This window comes from Microcaecilia unicolor, chromosome 2 (assembly GCF_901765095.1).
Source record: "Microcaecilia unicolor chromosome 2, aMicUni1.1, whole genome shotgun sequence".
Taxonomy (NCBI): domain Eukaryota; kingdom Metazoa; phylum Chordata; class Amphibia; order Gymnophiona; family Siphonopidae; genus Microcaecilia; species Microcaecilia unicolor.
Genome location: NC_044032.1, coordinates 555,376,116 through 555,400,449, shown reverse-complemented (window position 1 = coordinate 555,400,449; position 24,334 = coordinate 555,376,116). Strand labels below are relative to the sequence as shown.

At 43.9% G+C, this 24,334-nt stretch overlaps 1 protein-coding gene across 1 annotated transcript; it reads right to left on the bottom strand.

The window, feature by feature from the left end:
• Window positions 1-841: 841 nt before the first annotated feature.
• On the bottom strand, window positions 842-16,848 carry LOC115462189 (pancreas/duodenum homeobox protein 1-like). The gene is made up of 2 exons (XM_030192204.1): window positions 16,572-16,848; window positions 842-1,728 (listed from the first exon to the last, which is right to left on the bottom strand). The coding sequence occupies exons 1-2, from the start codon at window positions 16,846-16,848 to the stop codon at window positions 1,469-1,471; spliced, it is 537 nt and encodes a 178-aa protein (XP_030048064.1). The 3' UTR covers window positions 842-1,468.
• Between the last annotated feature and the right edge of the window lie 7,486 nt (window positions 16,849-24,334).

The following is a 24,334-nucleotide window of genomic DNA, read 5'->3' as shown; positions in this document are numbered from 1 at the left end:
CATTTTTTTAACCAGAAGCCTAAATTCGGCTTCTAGAAAAATTTCTTCCCCATATTTTCCTATGTAAGTTGTACCTACATATACCATGACAGCCAACTCCTCTCCATTAATGACTGAAATCTTATCTAGTTGATGCATGAGGCTCACCATTTTTATACAAGGCTGATAGGTTATCAAATGATCCTCATGTCCACCAACCATCTAGCTATCTACAGTTCTAAAGATCAAATTGCCAGCAACAATGGCAGCACTAGCCCTTCCCTCCTTGGTTTACTCCTTTAGAGACCCATCCTAGGTGAAAGAGGATACTACATATCCTAGAAAGCAGGTCATAGCTAAAGGTTCATTTCCTGCCACACCATGGTGATGCTCCCCATTCAAGTGACCTTGCTTCTCCAAGGCAGCACAAGGCTGCCAGACTGGAGTTGGGACTATACTACTACTACTACTTCCCTGTAGGTCTTATCTATATAATGCTCTGTGTGCCTCGGTTCCTCCAGATCTGCTACTCGAACCTCCAGGTACTGGACTCATTCTCTGAGAGCCAGAAGCTCTTTACCCCCAAATACACACATAGGGTCTTTCAATATCTGGTAGAAAACCATACATGTGGCTCTTAGTACAAAAGACTGGATAGCTGAGGGGCTGCTGTCTGCATTCCAATACTGTTGAGCTACCATTATTGATGCTTGGCTGTTATTGTCAAAAAGGTGGCTTCCACCAAGTATTGAGGCAAAGGCTATGGAAAAGTTTTAGTTTCTTATTCATAATCAGTTTTAAAATAATTTGTATAATTTTTCTTAAACACTGAAAACAGAATATGTTGTGATACAAACTCCTATTTTAATGCATTTTAAATTGAAATTTTTAGACAGAAGAATGTAAAAGATGTTCAAGGGTGTGGAAAAAACTTTGCAAGGCACTGTATCTAAAATATTCTATTACAAATGTTGGCATTTAAATCAACGAAGAAAAATAAATACCCAAAAGATTTCACTGGCCTAGTCCCATTTTGGAGGGTGTACACATCTAAGCAATAACTTGTCCTATTTTTTCCCAGTGCATATTAATAGCTTGCATATGTAGTATATAACTATAAACTAAGGCACAGTGTTCATTTTCCCTTCAAGTGGACATTGTAAAAAGAAATACTGGTTTCTTTCCTGAATGATATTTTGTATACTCTCTACCTCTCTACACCTGACAGTTATGCTGGAATGCAGCCATCAAGCACATCCAGTCTATACTGTTACAGTAATCACAGAGCAGTTATTAAAATCTTTCCTCTAATCCTATAGTCAAACTTCGTTTTCCTTATCTTTGTTAAATTTGACGATCAGATCATGGAAGGACAGATAACATAAGACACCTCTCCCGTCTGCAGATTTTTGTCAGTTAAAAAAAAACAATAAAAATAAAGAATTTTAAAAATAAATAGTGAGAGACAATCCAACTTGGTCCCATTGTGTTATGCTCCCTTGTCCTGAGGAGCTCTGGGTTTCTCGGTTGAGGAGGCTGGTTTTCTATCTTTGGTGGCCACCTCCTTTTTCCACTTCATCCTCCGGTTCTGGAACCAGATCTTGATGTGTCGCTCAGTGAGGTTAAGCAAAGCTGCTAATTCCACCCTGCGGGGCCGGGAAATGTAGCGATTAAAGTGGAACTCCTTTTCCAGCTCCAGCAGTTGTGCCCGGCTGTAAGCAGTGCGACTCCTCTTGCTGTCTTCTGCCTCTGCAACACAGATAGCATACATTACTCCCAGTGCATCCAAAGAAATAACAAAAACACTCAATTCACAGTTACATTATCTCTCAATAGATCTAGGCGAAGAACAGCGGCAACCAGACAGTACTCACCTTACTTCTACCATACCAAGACCAAAGATTCTTTACTTTTACTTTATTTCTTATTAATTAGTCACCAACATTCCCTCAAAGAGTTCAGGGGGTCTTTTACTAAAGCTTAGCTTGAGTTATCTGCAGCATGGCCCATTTTATTTCTATGGGCCCTGCTCTCACCTCAAGAAACAAAGTATATTCTTCAGAATTACAAATTTATAATCAAAAGAGAGAAAAACACTTAAAGTTCAGTTGGTAGACCAAATACTGGTCGTCATTAGTTATTGTGTATTTCGTAGAACAAGTCTTTCAAATAAATAGTCTTTCAAAAATTTGCAGAAAGTGCCATAGTGGGTTGTGGTCCTTATCTGATTTGGTAAGTCATTCCAACTTTTTGCGGATAGGTGTAGTAGAGTCAAAGAGTGTAGTGACTTGAATCCGATACCTTTGTGGGAAGGAAATGACATACCCAAGTAGTTGCCAGCGTGTCTCCTATTCTTGGTTTTAGGTAATATTATCCATTGATTTACAAATTCTGGTAAATTTCCATACAGCGCTAGACAGATCATTGTACAGAGTTTGAGAATCCCTCTTGCCTCCACTGGGAGCTGATACAGTGTAATACACAGTGGAGTAAGTCTCTCAAATTTGGGCTTTGAGAATATCAATTTTGCTGCTACATTATATACTGACTGTAGTCTTTTTCTTATTAACATGGTGCATCCAACCAGGGGCATAGCCAGACCTAATATTTTGTTTTTGGGGGGGGGGGGGGGGGGAGCAGAGTTGACATGGGTGAGCATTAGGCAAATAGGTGTGAGTAGTGCTTGGCATACTCCTAAATGCCTTAGAGTGCACTTGATAATGGATTTCTAAGTAAACAGTCTGTCCTGCATCAACATAAACATGCACACTTATGGAAGCCTTGGAAAGTTTAAAGCAAATGCGCTTAATATGTAATATTTGGTAGCAATAATGAAACAGTGATGGAAATTTCACATAGCAAGCAGTCTGAGCCAACATTTTATTTTCCATTGGACATAATTATCTTTGTATGAGCTTGGCAGTTAAGTGTGCTGAACTGGCCAATGCTGGCTCATTTAGACTGACTCTGGACAATTCTGCATGAAGGAAACCCTTCCCTCATTATTCAATACCTTCTCTGTGAAATAGTAGCAATAAAAAAAGGCAAGTGCATTTTTATAATATACCACTGCAACCCACAAAACAAAAGGAGCACGTTACCACAAGCCATCTTTTTCTTTTGATGTATGAACAGGAAAAAAAGATGTTAAATGCTCCCAGGTCTCAACCTAATTAATGATTTTTTTTAAAACTGTACTTAGTAAGTCTGATTGTTAAGCACCTGATACTCATAATGTCTGTTTTGGTGACCCTTTACTAGGTGAAGACATCAGAATACACTTAATCCCTACAGCCAGCCCCTCTAAATGACACAATGAATATGATTTAGAACTAATTGTGACTTTAACCTAGGAAACCAATAATTCCTCCATGTATATCCATATGCTGCACAAGCCAGCATGTTAAAAAATATAAGCAAGATCAAATAAAAATGCCACCAACAATAAAGAATGACGTGGAGATGATCATAGATTTGCTTGCTTTATTTGGGTAACGGGGATAACAGGTGCATGGAGGAGTGGGAAAGGGAGACTAACCTCATGGGCTTCAGCCATTTCAATCTAACTGCCTTGGTCAGCTTTTTCCTATTTGCTTTCTTAGTTCCAGCTCCCAGTACTGCTGCCTTCTTCAATTTTCCGGGACGGCGGCAACGTGAGTGAGGTAAGCACACTGCCTTCGGCAGCCCCAGAAGCTCTCTCTCTCTGTTGCAGTGTCCCACCTATGTGGGACAGGAAATTACAGCAGAGGGAAAGTTGCTGGGCTGCTGAAGGCAGTGTGCTTACCTCACTGTCACTGCCGGTGGCATGGAAAATTGAAATCGGCAGCGCTACAGGGAGCCAAAATGGAGTAGGAGAGAGCTGACCAAAGGTGGTTAGAACAGAAGATGGCATGTTGGCTGAAGCAGGAGTGGGAGGGCAGCCAATAGTGCCCAAAACCCAGGCACTTGACTGGCCACCAGGTTTGGGAGGGGCCTGAGGCTGGAGTTGGGGGGCCTGGACTCTCAAGTCCCCCCATAGCTACACCACTGCATCCAACATATAACACATTACAGTAATCGATTTGTGATAAGATGAAGGATTGTACCAGTAGTCTGAAATTATCATGACTACAACAATGACGGATTCTCTTTAATTTTCTAAGAACATAGAATGCCTTTTTGACTATCATTTGACAGTGTCTTTCCAAGGTCAGGTGTCTGTCTACTAGAATTCCCAATATTTTCAAGTCTGTACCTATTTTCAGAGGGACACCATTCTGTAGAATACATATTTATAATCATCACACAAAAAATAGAAGGGTCAATATTCAGCAGTGAGGCTAATCATGTTTTCTTAAACATCGTCTGGGCCAACTGGTGCCATTTTCAAATAAAACAATAACAAGGCAAGAGCGACTAGGGAGTGCTGCTACTCTGAGAAGACCCATATGTTTGCAGGTAAGCTGGAGGTGGGAATTAGTTGTTTTGCTTTTTAGCAGTACAATTTATTTTCAGTGGGATAGGAAGACTTGGAAACTGTCTGCCAATATTTTAAGAATGAAAATGGAACTCCCCACCCCCAACACACACACAAAGCAACAACAACAACAACAAAACTAACAATACACCAACTAAAGTCTTACCAATGGCTTGTACAGAGTCATAATCATCTCATTTTTCTCTACTAGTTTTATGTTTCTAGGCACCTTAGCATTCCCCTAGCTCTGTCTCACTTATTTGTGAACTTGAGATAATCAGATAGATCACCGGAGATCTGTTTGCTATTTGGTGCTACCCTCCACCATGTCCTTCTCACTCGCTTGGATTATTGCCAAGTTTCTTAAGGCTACAGTGAAATAATGAAAACACTCTGCAATTTCTTTAAAACATAACATTTTCAGTTCTAATCTGTCAGCTGAGAAAGAAAAATGCCTCTGGCAAATAGAAAACGAGAAATACTGGAATGGTCTCCCATACATACGTTACTGATTTACTGCCCTTGGACTGGAGAGCAATGGATCAGTATTCATGTCACATTCCCTGTACCTGCCCAGCTAAATGGGGTCAGACCTGGCCAGCACCTAATTGGCATATCACCAGGGAGTTTCTTGCAACTTGGTCACTGTCAACCAAGAATGCTTGCATATTAAAAGCAAGATGAAAAATACTCATAAGCTCTGGTGACAATTTTTAGAACTCTGGCTTCTCTATAGACATGGAATGTCAAAATACTATTAAAAAAGAAAGGTCCTTATTTCTTCTGGTTCACACTATCACAGAGATTCCCAAAGCTGGTCCTGGAGGCATCCCAGCAAGTCAGGTTTTCAGGATATCCACAATGAATATTCATGAGATATATTAGCATGCAGTGGAGACAGTGTATGCAAATCTCTCTCATGAATATTCATTGTGTGCATCCTGAAAACCTGACTGGCTGAGGTGCCTTTAGGACCAGATTTGGGAACCACTGCACTACCAGACCCTCCCATTTCTCTTCCCTCCCACATTTCTATCCAGGTTTCCAAGTTTATTCATTATTTGATATACCGCCCATCCAGATGACATCTGGGTGGTTCACATAATTAATATAATAAAAAGGAAAAGAAATGACATTATCACTTGGGCAAAGAGGGAAGATTTTATCCACTATACCAAAATCTATAGGAGCTGATCTTACTATTGTGGAAAAATTTAGATCAGTCACCAGCATTCCCTGGCTTGCTAAACTTATGGGATTTTTGGTTAATACTCAAGTTTCGGATTTTCATTTTGCATTTGATTATCTTCATTTTACCTAGCATGGTTTTAGATTAATGCATAGTACAGAATCACTATTATTGGAAGTAACGTCAGAAATTAGAAATACCTTGAGCAAAGAAAAAACAAATGATACTTTTACAATTTGATATATCAGCTGCTTTTGATGCAATTACTCATTCCTTATTGTATAGACTAAGCGAGTTAGGCATAAATGACAATCGGGCTCATTTTCAAAAGAGAAAAACATCTAAAAATTGGCATAATGCAGCATTTGGACGTTTTTCCTCACAAAAACGTCCAACTCAGTATTTTCAAAACCTATTTTTAGACGTTTTTCTATGAAGTCCATCCAAATCTCAAGGGGGCGTTTCAGGGGCGTGTTCATGGCAGGACGGGCGTTCCTAAGACTTAGATTTTTTCAGCCATAATGGAACAAAACAAAACCGTCCAGGACTAAAACTTAGACGTTTTAAGCTAGACCTGTTTTTATAACTAATAAGGCACAAAAAGGTGCCCTTAATAACCAGAGGAACACCAAAGGGAATCAGGGATGACCTCCCTTTATTCCCCCAGTGGTGACTAATCCTCTCCCACCCCCCAAAAATGTGAAGAAAAACATTACTTGCCAGCCTCTATTCCATCCTCAGATGTTATACTCAGGTCCATTAGAATAGCATGCAGGTCTCTCGAGTAGTGATGCAGGGCACTGCAGACAGGTGGACCCAGGCTCCTACCTCCCCCTACCTGTTACACTTGTGGAAGAAACTGTGAGCTCTCCAAAACTCACCAGAAACCCACTGTACCCACATATAGGTGGCCCCTTCACTATGGTAGCGGTGTACAGTTGGGGATAGTGGGTTTTGGGTGGGTTTTGGGGGGCTCAGCAGACAAGATAAGGGAGCAATGGTGAGATGTGTACCTGGAAGCTTTTTATGAAATCCACTGCAGTGTTCCCTAGGGTGCCCTATTGCTGTCTTGGGATGTCATGGGGACCAGTCTACTAAAAATGCTGGCTCCTCCTACATCCCAATGGCTTGATTTTGTGCATTTTGCACTTGGACGTTGTTGTTGTTTTTTTTTTTCCGAAAATGAACAAAACAAAAATCCAAATCAGAAAACAATATTAAAAAAAAAAAAAAAGACATTTTTCTTTTTCGAAAATGACCTTCTTTCCTATTTAGATTTTGGATGTTTTTTGCAGAATGTCCACAGTAGGACTTAGATGTCATATCGAAAATGCCCCTCCACATATTTAACTGGTTTAAAGAATTCTTGAAGAAAAGAATATATGGTGTAAAGAAGGGCTCTTCTATATTGCAGTCTTGGCAACCAGACTGTGGGGTTCCTCAGGGCTCACCAGTCTTGCCCTTCTTGTTTAATATCTACCTCAGAGAGATGGGCAAAGTCATTTCAGAGTTGAAAGTCTCTATTTTTACATATGCAGATGACATCTTCTTATTGTGTTAGGCACTGGGTAAATATGAAGATATATTGATGCTTTTGTAAAATACTTCTTCCATGATTGATTCATGGACATAATGCTTTTTTGAAGTTAGACAAAAAAGCAAAAGTAATATGGTTTGGACATTTAAAATTTTTACCAAAGAAAGAAGTAACAGTACTTTACTACTACTACTACTTAGCATTTTTAGAGCGCTACTAGGGTTACGCAGCGCTGTACAAATTAACAAAGAAGGACAGTCCCTGCTCAAAGGAGCTTACAATCTAAAAGACGAAAAGTCAAGTTGGGGTAGTCTAGCTTTCCTGAGTAGAGGTGTAGTGGTTAAGTGCCGAAGGCGACATTGAAGAGGTGGGCTTTGAGCAATGATTTGAAGATGGGCAGGGAGGGGGCCTGGCGTATGGGCTCAGGGAGTTTGTTCCAAGCATGGGGTGAGGCAAGGCAGAAAGGGCGGAGCCTGGAGTTGGCGGTGGTGGTGAAGGGTTCTGAAAGGAGGGATTTGTCTTGAGAGCGGAGGTTACGGGTAGGAACGTAAGGGGAGGTGAGGGTAGAGAGGTAAGGAGGGGCTGCAAATCGAGTGCATTTGTAGGTGAGTAGGAGAAGCTTGAACTGTATGCGGTACCTTATCGGAAGCCAGTGAAGTGACTTGAGGAGAGGGGTGATATGAGTATATCGGTCGAGGCGGAAGATAAGACGAGCAGCAGAGTTTTGAACGGACTGAAGGGGGGATAGATGGCTAAGTGGGAGGCCAGTGAGGAGTAGGTTGCAGTAGTCAAGGCGAGAGGTAATGAGAGAGTGGATGAGAGTTCGGGTGGTGTGCTCAGAGAGGAAAGGGTGAATTTTGCTAATGTTATAGAGGAAGAAGCGACAGGTCTTGGCTATCTGCTGGATATGTGCAGAGAAGGAGAGGGAGGAGTCGAAGATGACACCGAGGTTGCGGGCAGATGAGACAGGGACGATGAAGGTGTTATCAACTGAGATAGAGAGTGGAGGGAGAAGAGAAGTGGGTTTGGGTGAGAAGACGATAAGTTCGGTCTTGGCCATGTTCAGTTTCAGGTGGCGGTTGGACATCCAGGCAGCAATGTCAGATAAGCAGGCCGATACTTTGGCCTGGGTTTCCGCAGTGATGTCTGGTGTGGAGAGATAAAGCTGGGTGTCGTCGGCGTAAAGATGATAGTGGAAACCATGAGATGAGATCAGGGAGCCCAGGGAAGAGGTGTAGATTGAAAAAAGAAGGGGCCCAAGGACAGATCCCTGAGGAACTCCAACAGAGAGCGGGATAGGGGAGGAGGACAAACCATGAGAGTGTACTCTGAAGGTACGATGGGAGAGATAAGAGGAGAACCAGGAGAGGACAGAGCCCTGGAACCCGAAAAAGGACAGTGTGTCAAGAAGTAAGTTGTGATTGACAGTGTCAAAAGCGGCGGATAGGTCGAGGAGGATGAGGATGGAGTAGTGACCTTTGGATTTGGCGAGGAACAGGTCATTGCAGACTTTAGATAGTGCCGTTTCAGTCGCGTGTAGGGGGCGAAAGCCGGATTGAAGCGGATCGAGGATGGCATGAGAGGACAGAAAATCGAGGCAACGGCTGTGGACGGCACGTTCAAGTATCTTGGAGAGGAAGGGTAGGAGGGAAATGGGGCGGTAGTTGGAGGGATAGGTAGGGTCAAGTGATGGTTTTTTGAGGAGTGGTGTGACTACAGCATGTTTGAAGCTGTCCGGGACAGTTGCAGTGGAGAGAGAGAGGTTAAGGATATGACAGATGGTGGGGGTGATAGTAGGAGCGATGGTGCTAAGTAGGTTGGTGGGGATGGGGTCTGAGGAACAGGTGGTGGATTTCGAGGAGGAGAGGAGATGGGCGGTTTCCTCTTCGGTGATATCAGGAAAAGAGGAGAAGGAGGCCTGGGTGTGTTGGTTGAGGGAGTGGGTTATAGGATGAAGAGGAGGAGAAGGTTTGGTGGTGAATTCAAGGTTGATCTTCTGGACCTTGTCGCGGAAGTAGTCAGCCAGTGATTGAGGAGAGAGTGAGGGGGGGGGTGGGGGCAGAGGGCACTTTGAGGAGGGAGTTGAGGGTGGCGAAGAGACAACGAGGGTTAGAGCTGAGAGAATTAGTCAAATGAGTGTAATAGTCCTGTTTTGGCGAGGAATAGGGAGGACTGGAAGGAGGATAGCATGAATTTGTAGTGAATGAAATCAGTATGGGTGCGAGATTTCCTCCAGAGGCGTTCAGCCGATCGGGTGCAGGACCAAAGGTAATGGGTGCAAGGGGTCAGCCAGGGCTGGGGATTAGTACGCCTTGTGGGACGGGAGATGGACGGTGCAAGGGTGTCTAGGGCAGAGGAGAGAGTGGCATTGTAAGTGGAGACAGCCTTGTCGACAGACTCAGAGGACAAGATGGAAGGGAGGAGATCAGAGATACTAGAAGATAAGGTGGGGGGGGGGGTCAACAGCCTGGAGATTCCTGGAAGTAGTGGTTAGTATTGGGCGGGACTTTCTGGTGAAGTTTTAAAAACTGAAAATATATCAAGAATACTAGGGGTCCTTTTACTAAGGTGCGCAGAAAAAAGACTTGCGGTAGTGTAGGTGCGGGTTTTGGGTGTGCGCAGAATCATTTTTCAGTGCACCTATAAAAAAATGCCTTTTAAAACTTTTTGCAAAAAATGGACATTTGGCAAAATCAACATTGCCACGCGTCCATTTTAGGTCTGCGACCTTACCACCAGCCATTGACCTAGTGGTAACGTCTCCTGCGATAACTAGAGGGTAATGACCGACGTGCCAAATGCCACTTGGTGCGCATCCGATACGCGTGGCTGAAAATATTGTCCGCGCGTATCGGATGCATCGCAAAAATGAAATTACCCCTTGAGCGTAGCCACGCAATAACTCCATTTTGGTACACTTTGGGCGCACGTAGACGCTTACGTGGCTTAGTAAAAGGGCCCCCTAGGAATAATTGTAGATTCAAAAAACATACATTTGAAGCACAGATAATTAAAATAAAAACATTTCTGTTAATTCATTTAAGACAACTACAGTCAATTTGTTCTTCTTTGAGTATCCAAAGTTTTAGAAGCATTGCACAATTTTGCTCTTTCATTTAGATTACTGTAATTCCTTATTTTGCAGTTAAATTACAGAAAATCCTACAATTACAGAGATGCCAAGTTACTCAGTTCCAGGCTGGAGATTTTGGGAAAGTCATGGATTTCTGAGCACCCCATCCTGGTGCAATGTGGAATTTGCAGCACTGATTTCAAGGGCAGGATCAAGTACTACAAATCCCGCACTGCTCTGGGATGTAGATTCAAAACTAGGACTGCCCAAAAATCTCCAGCCTGTAATTGGGTAACTTACATAGTAACATAGTAAATGACGGCAGATAAAGACCTGTACGGTCCATCCAGTCTGCCCAACAAGATAAACTCATTTTACATACCCGAGTTTGATTTGTCCTTGCCTTTCTCAGGGCACAGACCATAGAAGTCTGCCCAATACTGTTCTTGTACTAAGTTCTGAAGCTAACATCTTGGTGTTTCTACAATTATTTCTGCAAGGTTAATTTTTAGGCAGGGAAAATTTGAGAGTACATCTTCTTATTGATGAGGCTGCATTGGCTTCCAATTAAAAACAGCTTGCCTGGGTTTCAAGTCCCTAAATGGGCAAAGCTCTAAGGGGCCCTTTTATAAAGGTGCAGCAAGCCCACTGTGGGCTTTCTGTGTGCCAGTTTGATATTACCACTGGGCTACCGCAGGAGCCCGGTGGTAGTGCCTGCCCCCACCTTGCGTCATTTCTGGTGCATCAGATTCTTTTCTAGTAGTTGCAGGTGGTGCACCCAGCGGTAATCGGGCAGCACCACACACTGCCTAGTTACTACCAAGGTACCAGGAGTGTTCCTACTGCCTCCTAAATAGAAGGCATTAAGGGCTCCCCCAGGAAATCGCTGCATAGCAAGTGTTTAACTTACCACACGGCCATTATCCAAGTGGGCATTTAAAAGTTTGTCCTTTAATAATTCTGCATGTTCAGGAATCATAGCCATATGTATAAACATGCACACACCAGAAAATGCATCTATACACGCTCTGCAAAAGTAAACAACAACAACTTCTTCAGAGTACATCCAACGCTTAATTTTTATTTTCTCATCTTCCAAAATTCTAAACAGCAGATGTACAGATTAGCAGCAACCAAAGCAGTCCAAAACAAGTAAAGACAGAAACAACATTGTTTATACCTAATTGTTTAACCACCCTTAGGATTCACCTTTAGGTTTAAAAACCAAAACCATGTGCATTATGTAAGGACTGGGTAAACATATTAAAACAAAGTTTAAAGCAAATGCCTTTAATATGTAATACTCAGTAGCAATAATGAAACAGTGATGGAATATTCACATAGCAAGCAGCCTGAGCCAACAGATTTATTTTCCACTGAACATAATTAACTTTTTGTATGAACTTGGTGGCTAATAGTGTGCTGGACTGGACAATGTTGCCACATTCAGACTGACTCTGGACACATCTTCCGCATGAAGCCCTTCCCACATTATTCAATACCTCTCTGTGAATAAAGGCAAGTGCATTTTTTTTTATAATATACCACTGCAATCCATAAAACAAAAGGGGCCAAGTTCCCACATGCCATCTTTTCTTTTGATGTAGGCATAGGAAAAAAAGATGTTAAATGCTCCCAGGTTTTTACCTAATTAATGTTTATTTTTTATTGTAGTTGCATTCAGAGTCTAATTGTTAAGCACATGATTCTCCTAACATGATGTCTGTTTTGGTGGCCCTTCACTAGGTGAAAACATCTCTGTTTGAATACAAGCAGTCCCTATAACCGGTCCCTCCAAATGACACAATGATTTACAATTTAGAACTAATTACTCAATACTTCCCTTGTGTACATCCGCATGCTGCAAAGCCAGCACATCTGAAAATATAAGCAAGATCAAATAAAAATGTTACAAACAATAAAGGACGACAACATGTATAGAGCAGCTCATAGGTATGCTTGCTTTGCTTTGTTTTGGGTGAATGGGGATGACTGACAGCTGCGCAGAGGAGAGGGAAAGGGAGACCGACCTAATTGGCTTCAGCTTTTTTGACGTCTCCTATTCTGGATCCCTGTACCACTGTCTTCACCGCTCCTTGCGCCTCTGTCCTTCTTTAATTTTCTGGGCTGCCACCCACGTCAGTGAGGTAAACACACTGTCTTCAGCGGCCCCAGAAGCTCTCCCTGTGTTGCAGCATCCTGCCTGGGCAGGACAGGAAATTTTAGCAGAGGGAAAGCTACCAGGTCACCGAAGGCAGTGTTTACCTCACTGATGCTGCTGGCAGCCCGGAAAATTGAAGGACAGCGGTGCAGGGAGCAGGAGGGCAGCCAGTAGTACCTAAAACACAAGCACTTGACTGGCCTTCAAGGTTGGGGGGCCCAAGGTTGGAATGGGGTCCCCAAGGCCCCCCTTAGCTATGCCACTGATTCACACAGGTAAGCATACACTTACTTGCAGTTCAGGCAACTAGGCACTGCCCGAGGACCCAGAGCAGTTGGGGGCCCAGTACCTCTTCCCCACAAAAGCAACATCTCTCTCTCTCTCCATTGTCCCCAGGTCTGGCACTCCCCCCCCCCCCCTCTCTCTCATCGCCTCTCTCAGTCCAGCATCTCCCCTGTCTCTGATACCCCTCACCCCTCACATTTACTGCAAAAGTTCCTGTCTCTGTACAGGGTCCCAGCATAGGCTGTCTGCCACTGACCAGAACCTTCTCTATGCCACAAACTCCCCTTTCTGATATAGCTTCCTGTTTCCACAAGGGTGGGCAATGGCATAGAAAAGATTCAGGTCAGCAGCAAACAGCCTATGCTGGAATCCTGTATGGAGAAAGGAACTTTTGAGGTAAATACGGAGGGGGTGGGGAGGAGAGCTGAACCTGGAGACAGAGAAGAGAGAGGAGAGAGGGGGAGATATTGACCTTGGGAGGGAGAGATGTTGAACCTGGGGAAGGGAGGGAAGGAGGCAGAGATGCTGGACTGAGTTGTGGGAGAGGGGGTAGAGATGGTAGAGCTACAGAGGGAGTAGTATTGCATCTGGGGGGAAGAAGGGAGAGGGAGAGGGGAAAGTGGAGGAGAGATGTGGGACCTGGGGAGGCCCATTTTCCATGGGCCCAGATCCATGGCAGTCCACCCCTGCTTATATGCATAAACAAGGCCACAGAGAGACAAAGCTGGAGCTTGGGCCAGAGACAAAAAATCTTCAGGTCCCCCCCCCCCCCCCCCCCCCCCACTGCTGCTGCCCCCCACCATGCTCGGGCACAATCCTCCTGCACTTTACCCTATGATCAGAGATAATAGCGTGCATAAATTTGTATGCTATTATCTCTGATCATAGGGGCGGTAAAGCCCCGCACTGTTCCAGCGCTATTTTTAGAGTGCTGTTTAGAACAGCACGGGGCTTTTGATCATCTGCCCATTAATGCTGTCTTAAGACTTTACTTTAAGAATATACAGAAGTTGTTCTGTGGACAGAAAATATGAGTTTACCCAATGTTACCAAACTATGCAAGATCATTGCAAGGCCTTTTTGGACATGAGAGACACGGGGCAACTTTATTGCTGGCATATCCATGCAAATGTGTCATAAAATATTTGGGTGTAAAGTATGTTTTCTTTATGCCGGAACAACTTAGATCCTTTATTGACCTGAAGAGACTCTAAAGATGGGGTAACAGCTTGACTCAGTAATTGGAATATGAGCAGTTTATTGTATTTTCTGATGGGCTAGGCCATTGCCTATTGAGGTTTAATTTTTTTCCTTTAATTTCTCCATTATATTCCTGCTACTTCCCCCCATAATGGTGGTCTAAGGAAAGGTTTAATTCAATGCTTGTATTATGTTTCTTGCCCTATGTTACTAGTCACAAGTGGATGCTTGTAATACGTGATAATTTAATAAATATAAAGTAACTAAAATAAAAATAAAATGGCTTAGCACTAGAGAGTTGCACGGGGACAGAAATCTTACCCACCTGTCTGAAGTGCACTGCACCCACTAAAACTGCTCCAGGGTCCTGCAAACTGCTGCGATGGACCTGAGTATGACATTTGAGGCTGACAAAAAATTATTTTAATTTTTTTTTTGAGGGTGGGAGGGGGCTAGTGATCACTGGGGGAGTAAGGGGAGGTCATCCCTGATTCCCTCTGGTGGTCATCTGGTCAGTTCAGGCACCTTTTTGTGCCTTGCTCGAAAGAAAAACTGGACCAGGTAAAGCTATCCAAATGCTCATCAGGGACACCCTTTTCTTCCATTATGGGTCAAGGATGCCCATGTGTTAGGCACGCCCAAGTCCTGCCTTTGCTATGCCTCCAACATGTTCCCAGGAACTCTGGTCGTCCCCGTGACGGAAAGCAGTTGGGGACGCCCAAAATAGGCTTTCGATTATGCCGATTTGGGCGACCCTGTGAGAAGGATGCCCATCTTCCGATTTGTGTCGAAAGATGGGCATCCTTCTCTTTCAAAAATAAGCCTGATAATCATATACATACTAACTGAGGGCATGTTGTTTACTGCAGGCATCTATTTAGTAATAGCACATGTTAGCAGCACACATTCTCTCTCTCTCTCTCTCTCTCATTTATGAAATCCTGTAAGAACAGAGGGGCCCTTATACTAAGCCACATAAGCGTCTACGCGCGCCCAACTTGTGCCAAAATGGAGTTACCGCCCGGCTACTGCGTAGCTCTTGCAGTAATTTCATTTTTGGTGCATGTCCGATATGCATGGCCGAAAAATCATTTTTATTTTTGGGCCCACAAATGAGACAGACGCATGCCAAGTGGCATTTGATGCATGTAGGTTATTACCGCCCAGTTACTGTGTAAGACTTTACTGCTGGGTCAATGGCTGGCGGTTAGGTCTCAGACTTTACCAAAATGGACGCGTGGCAATTTTAATTTTGCCGCATGTCCATTTTCAGCAAAAATTTTAAAAAAGGCATTTTTTGCATGTGCACTGAAAAATGATTCTGCACACGCCCAAAACACGCGCCTACACTACCGCAAGCCTTTTTTCAGCGCACCTTAGTAAAAGGACCCCAGAGTGCTGTGTTTGGTACGTCTTCCAGATCTTTGTATACATTGTACCTACAAAGTTTTTAACATGCTTTAATGAGTTTAATATCTAGCTTTAATCAATTTAAAAAAATATTATAGGTAATGTTTCCTCTAATATTACCTCATGACTGATCTTGAAATATAACTAAAATGACAATGCTCAGCTTCTTTTACAATAATCCAGATCAGCGTTCTAAAAGTTTATTTGCTAGACATATGCCATTTACACTGCCTAAATTTCAAATAGGTGAGTTCACTTTTGAAATTCTCCCCGATCCAGAAAGCATTTGCTGTCAGCTTTGCCCTGTCTGGGTGCAAAGACAGAATTTCAGCTCCTGAAACTAGCACAATTAATTGCCTTTCTATCTGCGGCTCTGGGACACTTTCTGTTCAAAACCCTCCACTCATGTAACTTCTATACACCCAACAAGATCTTTGCACTCTTCTTTGCTCCCCCCCCCCCCCCCCCCCCCCCACCAGTTTTAAACTGATTTATCTACACTGTGGGTGTCTTAATCCTGACAGGGTTTCAGAACTGTAAAAAACAATCAGTTGACAGTTTTCTAGCTTACATTCCCCAAGACAAGTTTTGTGAAAAAAATCTAAAAGAGTTGCATAATGCTAAGCACTGATATTTATTTTAAGTGCAAAAAAAAGAAAACAATTTAAAATTAAGGAGAGGGCTGTTGTTGTAGGCTTTTTTTTATTTAACAAATGCCTCATATTATACCAGAACTATATTTGGATTTTAATTATTTATTTATTGCACTTGTATCCCACATTTTCCCACCTATTTGCAGGCTCAATGTGGCTTACAAAGGTCTGTTATGGCAGCGCCATAACAGGGAAGAAATACATTTGGTATAGCAAAGAGATAAAAGAAGACAAGAGGATCTGGTTATGCAGCTGTACAGTGAGACATTCTGAGTAAAGGAGTGTAAGGGTTGTGTTCAAGTAGTTAATGAAAAGTCTATTTTTTCTCATTACAATTTGGAAGAACCATGCAGTTTATTCTTTCATCCTCTCATCGTGAGCCACATTCCTAAGTTTGTGGAAGATATCCTGGAGTACTTATTTGAATTTTTTACCACTACTGGTTTTTGTTTTTTCATTAGGATTGTCTCAGGTGCAGCCCAGTCAGATTTCTGCACAGGGACAGACTTGAAGGTGAAGGAGAAAATAAAGAACTCTTGAGCACCATTTGGAAAAGCTACTGAGAAATGGAAATGAGCACCAGAAATACAGATGCCCTGCGATCTCTGGGCCCCCCCCCCCCCCTCACCTGTCCAGGTGCAGCTGGCGAAGTGGCACTTTGTATTCTTCATCCAGGGATACAGGCGAGGTTGCGTGAGCTCTGAGGCCGGTGTCGCTGGACATCCCGTAGGTAGGTAGGGGAACAACTTGGGCACCTCATACCGCTCGCTTCCTGCAATAAAGGCCGTCTGCGGTGCATCCGTGCAGTTCGCATAGAGGCAGGCAGGTGGATTCTGGCTGCCGGATTCTGGCTCATTCTCATAACTTGCATATCCACTTTCAAAACAAACCTCCCTCCCGTCCATTCTAAATGCAAATAGTTACTGTCAACACTTCTTGCATCTGTGTGCAGACTGCAGCCAATGTGGGCACACCTCTGCTACCTGCCCTCCTCTTATCTGACTGCTGCCAGGGTCCTGATTGGTGACCGTAGCCAAGGATTACAATATTAAGATCCTAGAGTTGAAAATCTCAACAGTCCAATAGAATGAAATTTAGCTGAGTGCTGCACTGCTGTTCAGGTAGACACAGTTCTTAAAAAAGTGGTGTTTTATGAGGAGTTCGTACTGCTCTTTTGTCTGTACCTTGAGGTGAAGAACCCAGGTTAATCGATTTATTTAGATTAATACCATTTTACTATGAAACCCGCCCATAGAGTCACCTGAACAGAATTTTGTTCAAATTACTCAGCCGTGCCTGATCTTGGTTTGAACTCATTCAGGGCTGAGCACAAATAGACTTTACTGAAGTAAAGAAAGAGATTAGACATCATCTGTTGGTTGAGTCTCACACAGGCCGCTCAAAAATTGCAAACAGTGAAGGAACACTTAATCGTTTGTTGTTCTCTTTTTATTATTATTATTATTATTTTTTTATTTTCACTAAAGCACTAGAGTATGAGTGTTTTCACCCCTGAACGCAGCTTTTGTACAGTTTGTTTTTTTCACATCCATGTGCAAAGGGGCTTCTAGTGCTGAAACTGATGCCTTTATTAACAGTGGAGCTGGGACTTTCTTACCTGTGACTATCCAATCCCATAAAGCCCTCTGTCACCCAGCACCGTAGCGAGGGCTAATGACACCCGGGGCGGGTCACCGCTGCGCACCCCCCCCCCCCCGGGTTCAGCACGGCGCGACCCCCCCCCCCCCCTGCGGCGCACCCCCCTCCGGAGCGAAACCCCCCCCCGGACCGCATTCTTACCTGCGGGAGGGCCGATCCGCCCCGAGTGCACGTCACTCGGAGCTGCGTCGGCCCCGCTGGTTCCCTGCTCTCTCTGCCCCGGAACAGGAAGTAACCTGTTCCGGGGCAGAGAGAGCAGGGAACCAGCGGGGCAGGCACCCCCCGAGCGCGTGCACCCGGGGCGGACCGCCCTTCCCGCCCCCCCTTCCTACGCCACTGCTGTCACCCTCCCTCCTCAACCGACCATTTAAACAGCATTATAACATTTATAACCATGGTCAGGGTTGCCAGATGGGCGGTTTTCCGCAACCCGCCGCGGGAAACTTTTGCCCGCGGCGGGTTGCGGTTTTTTGGGCTTGTTTTTTTTTTCGCGCGGGTTTTGGGTGGTTTTTCGGCCGGCAGGGGGTGGGGCTAACGGCGACAGAGGCGGGGTTTGGTGACGTATTGGGCGGGGCGAGGTGACGTATTGGGCGGAAGGGGTGGGGCTGATGACGGCGGGGGTGGGGGTGATGACGTCGGGGGTGGGGGTGATGACGGAAGGGGCAGGGGTGATGACGTCGGGGGTGGGGTGTGTGCGGTTTTTGGGCGGGTTTTGGGCTGTGTTGGGTGGGAATGTTTTTTTTTATATGGCAACACTGACCATGGTAAATAACTTGAACAATGCAACGATTGGAAATATAAATAGGCCACAGCTTTGTTTATTAACATTTGATAAAAGTCAAAGAATTCAAATAATAACAATTACACCCTGAGCTATTTTTGATATGGCTTCATATCGTACCTTTACGCTGATGACTCCCAGATCTACCTCTCCATACCAGAAATCTTAGGAGCAATCCAGGCCAAAGTATCATCCTGCCTGTCAGGCATTGCTGACTGGATGTCTCACCGCCATCTGAAACTAAACATGACCAAGACTGAGCTTCTTATCTTTCCCCCTAAACCAACCTTTCCTCTTCCCCCATTCTTTATCTCTATGGATAACGTTCTCATCCTACCTGTCTCATCAGCTCATAACCTCGGGGGTCATCTTTGACTCTTCTTTCTCTTTCTCTGCACATATCCAACAGACTGCTAAAACCTGTCGTTTCTTTCTATATAATATCACCAAAATTCACCCTTTCCTTTCTGAGCACACTACCAGAACCCTTATCCACACTCTTATCACCTCTCGCTTAGACTATTGCAACTTGCTTCTCACAGGTCTCCCACTTAGCCATCTCTCTCCTCCCTCTCTGTTCAAAATTCTGCTGCACGACTTATATTCCGCCAGTGTCACTATGCTCATATTAGCCCTCTCCTCGTCACTTCACTGGCTCCCTATCTGTTTCTGCATACAGTTCAAACGCCTCTTATTGACTTACAAGTGTATTCAATCTGCAGCTCCTCAGTACCTCTCCACTCATCTCTCCCTACACTCCTTCCTGGGAACTCCGTTCACTGGGTAAATGTCTCTTATCTGCACCCTTCTCCTCCACCGCTAACTCCAGAGAGTCCATACTCCGTTCCTTTTATCTTGCTGCACCATATGCCTGGATTGAAATCTCCTGCTATATAAAAAGAAAAGGGGTCTAATTCATTACATTTTTGAAATGTGTAGAAAAATGTCAGGTGAGTCAGCATTAGGGGTATAAATATTAACCAAAATAACTATCTGGGAGTGTATTTCAACTTTGAGGATAAACCACCTTCCCTCATTATCCCTCATTTCATCCAATATATTAATTGGGAGGTCTTTATTACAAAGGATGGATACACCCAAAGGAGAGAGGAAAGGTAATTTTTAGGAGTGGGAGGATGTGTTTCCTGGAGGAAAATAATGGAGGGTTTCAATTTTTTTAGATGTGTAAAGACTGGGTGTCTGAGACCATTAACATTCCAGGAGGTTATAGTTAGAACTGTGTGTGGTTTGGTGTGAGACATCATGGGGGGTGTAGTATTATGATATGTACAATGTACATATATGAGCAAGTCATACTGTCCAAGGTTATACAAGAGAGATTACACCAGTTCTGAGACATCAAGCAGAAAAACGGCATAGAGAGCTTCAAATGAAGCTCAGCCTGGGGGTGGGGGGGGTGGATAAAACAGCAAAGAAACAAATGCCAGCAACCAAAACGTGGATGCCTGAAACAATAACCCTGATGTAAAGGGAAATAGAAAACATGACAATTCCTCTTACATTCATAATAATATAACATTGAAAACAGTATTTCTGAGAGAGATGCATACTGTTGTTATAATAACTATGGGCCCCTTTGCCTACGTGCACCCAATGCGCACCAAAATGGAGTTACCACCCGACTACCATGTGGCTGTTGCAGTAATTTCATTTTTGGCACGCGTCCGATACACACGTCTGAAAAATATTTTTTTATTTTCTAGTGCACGTAGTGGACGTGCTCCAAGTGGCATCTGATGCGCGTATGTCATTACCGCCCAAATTCTTTACCACTAGGTCTATGGCTGGCAATAAGGTCTCAGACACAAACTGGACACGTGGCAATTTTGATTTTGCCGCAAGACCAAATTCGGGAAAAAAAGAGGGCTTTTTTACAGGTGCGCTGAAAAATGATTCTATGCGTGCTCAAAACCTGCGCCTACACTACCGCAGGCCATTTTTCAGTGCACCGTTGTAAAAGGATCCCTCAATTAGAAAATCCTACCAATGAAAGGCAATTGGAGAAAATCCAATAATAAGACTGCAGCATATCATGGAGCATAGAATATGATGAAACTTAGAGTTGGAGTCATAATATAAGAGTCAGTAAAGGAAACTTCAATTCATACAAGCAATTTGTAGTTGATCCAAGTGCTCTACCAACTGTTCTGGCTAGTCAAAGGTTCGGGTTGCATTATTAATTGAACCATTCATTTGGGCTGGGTATTGCAATCCAAATCGGGCTTCAAGGGACTTGAGTCAAGTGCAGAGGTCAAGGAAGGATCTCCTTTTTCTAGCGGTCATCTTTGTGAGGTCTGCAACAATTAAGATTTTTCTGCCATCAGATTGCAGGGCTTTGTTTGTGCGTGCCGTGGTGAAGATCTGAAGCGCATGCTGAAATCTCAGTAACTTTACAATGATAAGTCTAAGATACATCTGGCCTGGTTTCTCATGAGATGGTGCGCAGTGAGTGCGATGAAATTCTAATGGTGGGTTGAATGTAAGGTTAAGTAGGGCTGGTAACCACTTCCAAAGGAAGTGTTACCACCCCTCTTGGCTGGACTGTATTGATGTGCTCCCAGATACCTGTTGTTTGTAGTTGTGGCGAATATCCAGCGAACACACACTCTCAGCCGAGGGAGTGGAACAAATAAACTAACCTCGTCCTTTACTCTCAAAGAATAAAGGAGGAAAAGAATCTAAATTTAGGATTTGTTCCTGAAATGGAAGGACCAAACTTTCAGATTTGCAAATTATCTTTTTCTTTATTGAATACAAATGCAAGCAAATTTTCATTCAAATAAACTCTAATTCACAATTAGTGTGTGGCTTAATAGAACTGCAATAACATATTCAACATTCAAATGTAGATCTGCATGTATACCCTTAACTTTGTCTGTTTCACCTAAAAAGGCAGAAAAGAACCTTTTCAGATAAGTATTTAAATTGTCTTTTATCAAAATCAGATATTTGTGGTTATTCTCTTTCCTGATGTAAAAATTGGTCTCTTTGTGTGCACTATTGGTGTTTTTGCAGGGATCTCATGGATTTTTAATATCTGATGGTCTGTTCCTTTGTTTTCCTTTAAAATGTTGTGAAAAAAAATAATATATTCCGTTCAACACCCTTGGCAATGTCACTTAGCTGTAGTTGAATTTACTTAGATGATGTCTTTCTTGCGTTGGAGCTCATCTGGAAATCCTTCAGCGGATGATCTACAGAATTCTTCTTCCTAAAACCTCACTTATAAAGAAAATAAATGGAAGCAAAGCCCTTAAAACTCCCTGCTTGTCCAGGAACAGACTCCACTCTGGTGACAATTAATCAGTTCTCAATACTGTGGCCAAACTTTCTAATTGAAATAAAATAAGTTAAAGGTTTTCTCACTACAAAACCTATTTCTCACTGTTGTTTCCCTAGTCTAAAATCCAGCAGGCTTCACACTGCATTCAGAGATCTCGCACAGTAACCCATTCCATACTCAAATAGTGATTCAACATTGCATCTCACAGACTTCACATATAGTAAACATAGTAGATGACGGCAGAAAACGACCTGCACGGTCCATCCAGTCTGCCCAAGAAGATAAAAAAGTAGCACATATGAATTTATTTGTACTGTCCTCTTCAGGGCACAGACCTTATAAGTCTGGCCAGCCCTATCCCCACCTCCCAACCACCAACCCCGCCTCCCACCACCAGCTCTGGCACAGACTGTATAAGTCTGCACAGCACTATCCTCGCCTCCCAACTACCAGTCCCGCCTCCCACCACCAGCTCTGGCACAGACCGTATAAGTCTGCCCAGCACTATCCCTGCCTCCCACCACCGGCTCTAGCACAGACCGTATAAGTCTGCCAGCACTAGTCCCACCTCCCAACCACCAGCCCCGGCACAGACCGTATACGTCTGCCCAGCACTAGCCCCGCCTCCCAACCACCAGCTCTGCCACCCATATAAACATAAAATTTCCCTGCACAGCTATCAGATCAATCTGGAGAATACAGCATACTCATACAAAAACAGTGCTGGATTTTCTTTAATCTGCAACCTGATTCCAAACCCTGTACTGAACTCAGAACTCTCACCAACAACACACCTTTCCCACAGACACAGCTTAATGGCTTCTTTTTCCAAATATCAACTTCACTTCTCAGTCCTTCCTCTGTGTCATACTTAAAATCCTTACACACTTTTTCCTGACACCCTTATAGGCAGGGGTGTATCTGGACTCGGGCGGTAGGGGGGGCCAGAGCCAGAGGGAGGGGGCACATTTTAGCCCCCCCCCCCCGGCGCCACCGACCCCCCCCCCTCGCCACCAATGACACCCTCCCCCGCTGCTGTCACTTACCTTTGCTGGCGGGGGACCCCAACCCCCCGCCAGCCGAGGTCCTCTCTTCCATGCAGGCTGCGCCGCTGCAAGTTGCAACGCTTCCTGTTCTTCTGAGTCTGATGTCCTGCACGTACAACGCGCAGGACGTCAGACTGAATTCCAAATTCTGAGTCTGACGTTCTGCACGTTGTACGTGCAGGACGTCAGACTCAGAAGAACAGGAAGCGTTGCAACTTGCATCCTGCACAGAAGAAAGGACTTCGGCTGGCGGGGGCTTGGGGTCCCCCGCCAGCAAAGATCGGCGATGGGTTGGTGGCGGGCGGGCGGGAGGGAGGGAGGGGGAGGTGGAGAGGGTCTGTGGTAGGGGGGTCCAGGGCGAAATCTGTGGGGGCCCAGGCCCCTGTGGCCCCACGCAGATACGCCCCTGCTTATAGGCTTTCTCATGTAGTACAATTCCCACCACAAATCAAAGCCTCTCTCACCCTAAAATGGTAAATCACTTATCTCTGGAAATTCAGGGCTATACTGGAACATTCACTCACTTCAGCTCACTTTCAATATCAAAGTATCCTTTTTCAATGTCACTTATTTCACTTTAAACTCATAAAATATACTTTTATTCCTCTTTCTTTACACAGACACACCATACATTTTTACTTTTCCCAGTCTTCCCTTGCTCTCATCTCTCTCTGTTCACTGCAGTCTCCCTGGCAACTCACCCCCCCTAGAGGATCTGACATCACTCAACCAATCAGCTTGTCAGAGAAAGACAGTTTTTTTTCTCTGATCTGTTTAGAATCTCCCTCCCCCATAGAAGTAAATGCAAAACTTACTACACAGAGAATTTCAAAGTCAATTTTAACCTGAACTTGTACCCAAAACAGCAAGAAACATATTATAGTACAATCCCCACCTAATCATGGTTTATTCCTTGAAAAATAAAACCATATTTAAGAAACACCTCACACTTTCTTCAGCTAACTCCATTAAAAATTCCCAAACTAACTTTAAACCTTTTCCAGCCAGCAGCATCCGCCAAACCCCTGGCACAGCCCCCCCCCCCCCCCCCAGAGCCCCAGGAAAAAAACATTTAATATATGTTACCATATATTACAGAAGTCCATTAAATTTGATCCTTCAAGGCCTTCCTTGAGACCAATGATCCTTTTATCCAATCGGTCCAGGCAAAACAATATGTCTTCGATTTCTAATTCCAGCTTTCTAAAACACTTTATTGAGGCCTCCTCAAGCTTTGCAATAGTCAACGCTGCATGGTCAGCATGTTTTTCGACTTCTTCTACTCAAATTTGGAAAACTAAGAGTGAGGCAATTTACTCTGTAAGGTCTCCCTTTAATTCGCATGATGTTTCAAAGTGTTTGGAGGCCAGTTCTCTCAAAACTCGCAGCTCTTCAAGCATGGCATGCGACGGCGATTGTGAACACTTTTCCACTGTGATTTTTTTTCGGGGTCAGAGGATCATGTCTAGATCACTTTGCTCCAGCTGGGAGTTTATTAATAGAGTCAGACTTTGATGGTTTATTTCTTAGCGAAAATCTGTTTGTAGAAATGCTGCAAGTTATAAATAAGAGGGCAATTTTCTTGTAAATTCAGAGAGGGG